Source organism: Gigantopelta aegis, chromosome 14, assembly GCF_016097555.1.
Source record: "Gigantopelta aegis isolate Gae_Host chromosome 14, Gae_host_genome, whole genome shotgun sequence".
NCBI lineage: Eukaryota > Metazoa > Mollusca > Gastropoda > Neomphalida > Peltospiridae > Gigantopelta > Gigantopelta aegis.
The window spans coordinates 17944701-17953772 of NC_054712.1; the positions used below are offsets into that span (position 1 = coordinate 17944701).

Genomic DNA, 9072 nt, shown 5'->3' on the forward strand with positions numbered 1-9072 from the left:
GGCAATTTATCCATGCTAGTTATGGAAACTTATGATGCAGTTGACAAACCTGTGATGTTATCACCAACAAGAAAGCGTAAATGACGTCGGCCACAAAGTTCGGCCCGTTCCAGAGTTGTTTGATTTAAATCATTAAATCATGATTTAAATCACTGGCAAAAAATCATGCATTTCGATTTTTTTTTTCTTAATTATGTTTTATTTGATTTTTATGATTATTGCATTTTTTTTTTTTGATTAACTTGCAGTACAAAAAATGAAGTGTTATTTAAAATCAATTGTTACTTATGCTAGATAATTATTTTTACATATATTTATAATTGAATTGCAATTAGATTTCAACACCATGTAGTCTAACAAGTCATACTGATCAGTGACAATTCCCCCAAATCTATGGTTGGGATGATCCTGGGAGATCAACACAATAGAAGGTGTCAAGTGAAGCCACTCTGCTTCAATGTGGTAAATTGGACGAATTTGGGGATGCTCTAGAGTCAGATCTAACAGATGTGACTTGAAGTCACTGACTTCACGTGTCAAATAACCTTATATAGCCATCCTTGCTAAAACACCAAGTTCTTAAACATTAACTCAATAATCCCCGAAATGCATTTTGTTGCCTCATTTCTAGATGTTCGAGGAATTTCCTTTCAGAATGCAGTGAAGCTTCCAAATCGTGTATTTAATAGGGAGCAAGTATTCAATTCAGAAGCTCCAAATTAAAGTAAAAATAAAAATCAAATAAATCTGATTTAAATTTTAAAAAATCAGATTTCAATAAAAAAAAAACTGATTTTTTTTATTTAAAAAAATAAAATCATGATATTTTTCAACCCTGGCCCGTTCTATATATAGCCAAAACAGCTCACTACAGTGGTGAAGGTTTGCTTCCTCGTGTAACATGCACACATAAAAATGCTTTGTGTACTGTCAGAACTCTGAATGAAAATGACTTAGAATACATTAAAAGGCAGCTTTGTTCAATATTGTAAAAAATTACTTTAACACTCACTAGCCCAATTTCAATAAATCAATGGATGTGTGTTTAAATTGGGGGAGGGGGCGGGATGACTGACTGAACTTTTGTGTAATCTTTTGATGACTTCCAACGGGGGATGGAGTATGTTGTGACCCAACTGGCATTATTTTCCAGTCATCGTTCCATAATTATAATTCTAGAGTGAGTATCTTACTGTAATTGTTATTAGACTGGGATGGCACAATCGTTTTAAATAAGTGTCAGTTTTAACGCTTTGTGAAGGCTAGCTAGGAACAATAGGCCAGCAACTGCCAAACTTTGGTATATCCATGGACAAGTAAAGTTCTTCTTTTGTAAATGTTTAATTCAACCTTCACTTTTAAGATGTTTCTAATTGTCTGTTCTTTGACTGCAACATTTCCATAAGACTAGTCTCCAGAAATGGACTTACTGAGTTGTGCAAACAAACCAAAGGTGGACTTACTTGGTTTTGCAGAAAAATAACATTTTGGTAATTACTGAGTTTTTGAATAACGGTTAATATTTTTACATTCATATTTTTTGTTCATTGCTCCATAACCATTTCATGACACGAAAAGTGGAATTAGTGAGAATTAAAGTTACCATCAGGTAAAAATCTTCATTTTAAAACAAACGAAGTCAGATGGACTTGCTGGGTTTTGCGCCTGAACTCCTCATATATACTACTCAAAAGAATTTAAGGGTCAGACGATATTTTCAACATTATTTTCTGAATGTCAATTATATCAGCTAGACCATAATGTCACGCATGGTATTGTTCCATTTTGACGAAAGTGGGTCTAAGCAACCCATAAATGAATTAAAATCCACTGTTATTGACAGTCGACTAGTTCTAATGGCGAAAACATGCTTACATTTGCACGTAAATTAGGGCGAAAGCGAAAGGTCTGCTAAGTGCCCATAATTTGCTTTTTCACAAAGCGCTTCATTTGCACGCTTTGCACGTGTATTCGATGTTCCCAATGCTGAATTTCCGTATAATTGGAGCTTGCGTTCGTGTACGGTGCACACTCCAAATTCGACAATGGTACGACTTCAGCTGACTATCGAAGATCGAGGAAGGGCTATTGCTTGGCTTCAGGATGGCAATACGCAAAGAAATGTTGCTCTGAGACTTGGTGTCAGTCAGAGTGTCGTTGGCCGACTGTGGCAACGGTACCAAGCAACGAATTCTGTTCGAAATCGTCCTCGTTCGGGAAGACCCCGAAGCACTACAAATAGAGAGGACCGCTACATCACCAATATGGCTCTACGTCAACGCACAACCACTGCACGCCGATTACGTGACAATCTGCGGACTGCGACTGGAACTCGAGTGTCTGATCAAACCATACGCAATCGTCTGAGAGCCAATAATCTACGCTGCTGTCGCCAGGCTGTTCGACCACCACTCCTACCACGTCACAGAACGGCCAGACATCACTGGTGCACGCTTCATCTGCGGTGGCAACGTGTTCAGTGGGGTCGAGTGATGTTCACTGATGAGTCCAGGTTTAGTCTCCAGTTCAACGATGGTCGGGTTCGTGTCTACAGACGTCCTGGGGAGCGCTTCGCTGACGTTAACGTTAGACAACGTCACCGGTTCGATGGTGGCAGCGTCATGGTGTGGGGCGGCATCTCTATCCACCACAGGACCCCCCTCTATGTGGTGGATAGCAATCTGAATGGAATCCGCTATCTGAATGAGATTATCCGGCCGTTGGTTCTCCCAGGCCTTCAGCAGATTGGCGGCGGGGCAGTTCTGCAGGATGACAATGCCAGACCCCACCGCGTCAGGGTGGTAACGGACTTTCTCAGACAACAAGGTATCGCCAGGATGGATTGGCCAGCATATTCGCCTGATTTGGCCCCAATAGAGCACGCCTGGGACGAATTAGGCAGGAGAGTTCGGGATAACCATGCCCCTCCGGCCAGCCTTCATGATCTGGGTCAACTTCTTATGGCAGAGTGGCAGGCCATTCCCCAAGAGTTCTTCAGACGTCTGATCAATAGCATGAGGCAACGATGTGTCGAGTGTATTCGCGCCAGGGGTGGATTCACACACTATTAAACGAATGTTCTAATGTGTAAAATCCGTTTGACAACCTTCAACTTTGACAGCATGTCTTGTGACTTTCTTGTATACAGTGACGTTTATTTGTGGTTTTTTGTAAATATGGAACAATAAATAAACATTTTGGTGTAGTTTACATCATCAATCTAATACAATCTAATTTTTGACCCTTAAATTCTTTTGAGTAGTATATATATATATTGAGAGAGAGAGAGAGACGGAGAGAGACAGAAATAGAAAGACAGTCACAGATTTTGTTCGTTTGCCACGTGATGTTGATCACTTACCAGGTATTTTTAACGAGAGAGACAGAGACAGAGAGAAAGAAATACATAGTTTTATAGGCTGGCTGACTAGTAGAAATTCTCATGGGCTAGTAAATTTTAGTAGGCTCTGGTCCGGCGGGCTAGTAAAATATTTTCGATTTCTGCACCCCTGAAGGATTAAAATAAGATTTAGTTTGTCCAGAGAGAAAATGAAAGTGACCACCATATTTATTCCGTATAGGATGATGTGCTGTATCATATTCCAGTGGAGGTCAGCTTTGAAAAGTCATTAAAGGTCAAGGGGTATAAATTTAAAGAAAACCCATAAAGTTTTGTTATACTTATCAAATGAAATTAATTTAAACACATACAACATGTTGAAGTGGCCAAACTACTGCTTTAAAATTTCAGTTTTGCATAGTATTCAATACAAAATCGCAACTTTAACATCAATTTTGTCAGCTAGGTCGATTTTTTATTGTGGTGGTGGAGGGAGGGCAGCCTTACTGCCTTGGCCCAGTCTTTCATATGTTTCATCACCTCCATTTTTTATTAAAAAAAAATAAATAATAAAAAAGGAAAAAGAAAAAAAGGCTACCAAGCTTATGATGGGACTCTGGGACAGTAGTCAACCAGCAGAAACACCTACTCAGTTCAATTAATCTGAACGAAGGAAGGAAATGTTTTATTTAACGACGCAGTCAACACATTTTATTTATGGTTATATGGCGTCGGACATATGGTTAAGGACCACACAGATATTGAGGGAGGAAACCCGCTGTCGCCACTTTATGTGCTATTCTTTTCGATTAGCAGCAATGGATCATTTATATGCACCATCCCATGGACAGGATAGCACATACGACGGCCTTGGGCGCCATTTTATAATTCTTCAAGTTAACTGCATGGTGTTTATTCCTTTAAATTTTGACGACTGGGACAAAACGTGAAATGTTTAATCACTGAAGTCAGTCCTTATTTTGGGAGGTTACAATTTTTACAGTCCGGGCAAGAAATTTGCAGGTTCTGTGCAGGATCCAAATGGCACTTAAATTATCGCCCATGCAAAATCTTAGGTGTAAGTGCATCGAGCGCTGTGATTGGCCAAAATACTGTACAGGTCATTGGGACTACCAGAAAGGTGTGGAAACGTTTATACATATCCATTTAAAAATTAAACAAAATTGATATGAACTGAGGTTCGCAAATGGGAAACTGCAGCGAAGCTTGCGCCTAAAACAGCGATTTTTGGTAACATCAAATAATTGTCCCATCCCTAGCCATGGTGTGGCCTGCTCTGTTTCATTTGTTGTGTTTTATTAAAACAGATTGTGAAGGTTTTTTTTATGGTAAAGACTGTACAGAAGAGTGCCATTGCAGGAATAAAACTGAAGTTTGTCACCCAATGACTGGAGAATGTACATCAGGTTGTGCAGTTAGATGGACTGGAGCCTATTGTGAATGTAAGACCCTTTTTCGTCTCACCTTTACCAAACAGAAACACGGGCATTTGGTAGGAAATGAAGATCTATTAAACACAGACCCCCGTTCCCTAAAAATGCTGAATTTAAAAAATGAAAAAACCCTAGACATTTACAACTCAAAAGTTATGTTGGTCGATTCCTAGAATGATCATGTTTCTACCATTATCGTTTAATGCCATTTACTGAATAATTTTCCTGTCACATTCACAGCTTCGTCTAAAAAAATACTCATCAGGTTCCATTGAATGTTAGTTTAAGCTCCTTCCACCAGCCTTTCGTGAATATAAATTAAGGTCAGCTGACATGTTAGTGACTTTTTAATAAATCAAATGAAAACATGCTATTCATGGTCACTAGTTTAAATATAATATTTTTTTCTTGTTTTTTATTTTTGCTGTTTTCTTTTTACTTGTTTTTCTTGGGTTCTTAGTTCAGTTATGTAAACGGTACTTGGATATGTAGGGGAGGGGTGAAAGTAAGCTCCTACCTGTTAAATATCCTCACTGAAATTAAATATAAAATGTATACTTTTGTTACATTTTTAAAACCGTATATTTTTAGTCATAATATAGTTACATAGAATGTAGTTTAGCTAGAAATGTATGCTCAGTTGTTGTAGTCTTGAGTTAAAGCTTGTGATACTGCATGCGTGCCCATTTTGTTCAACACTCAAGCGGATAAAACATATACATGTATGTATTTGACTGGGATTTTGTCCGAGTTAAATGGGAAAGTTTGTAGTATTAGTATTGCAACTGTTTAACTGTATGTCGTAAGTCTCCAATAAGTGCCTGGTCTGTGACCATTTTGAAATGAATAAGCACCTGGACGTTGGACATATGGTTAAAGACCACACAGATATTGAGAGAGGAAACCCGCTGTCACCACTCTTTTCAATTAGCAGCAAGGGATCTTTTATATGCACCATCCCACAAACAGGATAGTACATACCACAGCATTTGTTAAACCAGTTGTGGAGTACTGGCTGGAACGAGAAATAGCCCAATTGGTCCACCGACGGGGATTGATCCTAAACTGACTGCGCATCAAGCTAACGCTATACCACTAGGCTATATGTCCCACCCTTAACTTAAAACAGTGCATAAAGATGACTGGCATGGTGATCACGCTGATAATAATGTATGGCATCTGTTGTTGTTTTGTTCAAACACTGTACATAAAGACTGCTGGCATGCATGGTCAATACTGATTGAAAAACCCACAACACACACACACACACCCCTTGCTGTGTAAAAGTCTTTGAAAGTCTTTGAAAATGACAGGTAAAAGTCTTTAAATTTGTTTGGTATTTAAGGCTATGAACCCTGTGCAAATGACAGCTGGGATGGAAATTGTGATCATCTGTTTGTGTTTTATTAATACAGTGTGTAAAGATTCCAGGCATGGTGATAAGTGTGACAAAATGTGTAACTGTAGAGATAAGAATGAAGTTTGTGACAAGCATACGGGAAGATGTGAATCGGGTTGTCCAGATGGATGGTATGGAGATTACTGTAATGGTAAGAAGCTTTATATAAACATTGTGTTCATGATAATTGTAATGGTAAGATGCTTTATATAAATATATCGAGGGTTAGTGCCAGAACCCATTATATGGTGAATTATACAAAAATGAGTTAATCACCTTGTCAGCATCATGGGAAGGTGTACTATCATTTCACAATATCGCATTCAAACCAATCATTTATTTATGCTTTTATAGAACGGAACCCAAACCAATTATCTTTTATGTCCATATCCACAAAAGGCAAAAACCATGTTTTTAGCACTACCTTATACTGTCTCTCTAGAATTTTGTAGTATCACCCATAGCTGACAGACATAATGTGTTAGCTTACAACACTGGATTGTGGTGGGCTGTAAACTGTCTGAGAAGATTGAATCCTAGGTGCCATGCTGCACTGGCTGGGTGTTTTGGCTTACAAAGAAATAACTCTGGCTGAGGTAGCTAGAATTGACTGTTTACGCATCACGATGACCGGTCCGTTTGTGATAATCTGAGATGGACTGCAAACAATTGGGGGGGGGGGGGGGGGGGGGGGGGGGGGGGGCTGGAAGTGTTTAGTTCTTAGACATCTGGAATGTGGTAAAATGTGTGTGTTGTTAACTAGTTGCTGAATAAATGCCGGTTATGTAAATAGTTTAATAAGAAGTGATTGCAGAGTTCATTTAGTTCTACAGAAGAAACACGCAGTTAAGAAAATATTAACTGAACAGAGACAAAGAACCTAGTTAAACAGGAAAGTTGTTTTCCCTTATTTTAGTCTGAATAGTTACTATGTGTATTAGAGGGAAACAAATAATATAATTAAATTAATTTGCCGGGGCAGGACATAGCCCAGTAGTAAAGTGCTGGCCTGGTGTACGGTCAGTGTAGGATCGATCCCTGTTAGTGTAATCATTGGACTATTTCTCGTTCCAGCCAGTGCTTGACAACTGGTGTTACAGACCATGATATGTAGGCCTACTATCCTGTCTGTGGGATGATGCATATATTAAAGATCCCTTGGTGCTAATAAAAAAATAGTTGCCCATAGTTTCCTCTCTAAAATATATTTGTGGTCATTAACCACATGTCTGACACCACATACCTGTAGTTGTGTGGAGTGTGTCATTAAATATAAAATTTCTTTCTTTCTTTCTTTCTTTCTTTTTTTAAACATGACTCCCATATGCAACAACCTTAGTTAAAAATTATGATCTAGCTATGTCTGTATTTTGTAGACAGTTTGAATATTATATAAAAAAATTAATTTAAGTTGCAATTTAAAATGAAAATGCCTGGGAATTGTTTATTGTAAAAAGGATGCTGGCCCAAAGATGATAAATGTTTTATGACCATACGCAATAAAATATTTTAATTTACTTAGCATAGAGGGAAATTAGTTTATATTATTTCAAAGGCATCATTTCAGGATTGTAACTTTTCTAGTCATTGTATATTTTATAGACATTATATAATATTTCACATAGAGTTGAACATGAATTAGTAGATACAGGTCAAGTATTTTTCTTTAAATCGGAGCCCGTTCATGGTAGTTCATATTATAACTAATTGGTTAGAAGAAGCGCCCCCTTTATATAAATGGCATAAAATAAATATGCATACTAATAATAAATATTGTTCATTGTAGTAGTTGAAATGTATGCACATTCATATTTTCTGGGCTAAAATATCTAGATATTACTACATTAACTGGAATAATTGTAGCATTTCAGATGTTCCAATGCTGAGATATCTCTGGTCATTATAACAAAGTGGTTACTGCTATAGTATGTTTAAATAAAATGTGTGTGTGTACAATTCTACGATCGCATTAGACAAACATTATACTTAATCACGCACCAGATCAGTGTTGATGACGAATGCATTAAACTGTATTTAGATATGTTTTACACCTGGTCTTATTGTACTTAATGGCATTCACCGGTACATTAAAGATTGTGATATGTACTTTCCTGTCAATGGGGGAAATGCATATAAATGATACCTTGTCGCTGTTTGTTAGAGCAGCCACTATGCCGGTAACAATTTTCCTTTTGCATTTTACAGACCAAGTGTCGAAATACCTCACAGAGAGGACATATGATAACTATGGTTTAAACAACTTCCAGATCAGGTTGCCGGGGTCTGGATTGAAAATTAATGTTGCGGAAAGACACTGGCTTAAGATGTGATAATAATCCAGCTCAAATTTCAAGACATCACTTGCCAGATTCGTTTCGAGTTGTGCTGTGTCATAGCCAGCTTTGTTTTGTAGATCCACATAGTCACGATCACGGGACACACACACCTTACCACCTGCGTCATATTGAATTCTTAGGGGAACAAAAATAACCGTTAAAACTTGATACAAGCACCAAACGCCTAGAGTTTGAGGATTTAAAAAAATATGGAACATGGAATAGGTGATTTTAACAATTCACTAGCCATATATATATATATATATATATATATATATATATATATATATACCGTATATCGCTGTGTATTAGCCGACTCCATGCATTAGCCGACCCCCTAGTTTCACCCTCCAAATCGGCTTTAAAATTATAGACCTTGTATATAAGCCAACCCCCCTATATAAAACTAACCAAGTCAGATGTCTGGTGTACAAAATGACAAAGTACATCTGCTTTCAAACGTCATTTGTCACAGCAAACTTATCCGGAAGCAGTAGCCAATTTCTATTTTTAGAAACGGTGTCCGGTTAATTTATTTCTTGT

At 37.7% G+C, this 9072-nt stretch overlaps 1 protein-coding gene across 2 annotated transcripts in view; it reads left to right on the forward strand.

Moving 5' to 3' along the window:
- LOC121388832 overlaps positions 1 to 9072 on the forward strand; it is a 123397-nt gene that overhangs the window by 21386 nt on the left and 92939 nt on the right. For both annotated transcript variants that reach the window (XM_041520345.1, XM_041520346.1), the window contains exons 8-9: positions 4669 to 4803; positions 6210 to 6344. In XM_041520345.1, coding sequence (XP_041376279.1) covers positions 4669 to 4803; positions 6210 to 6344 — 270 coding nt within the window. The remainder of the gene's footprint in view (positions 1 to 4668; positions 4804 to 6209; positions 6345 to 9072) is intronic.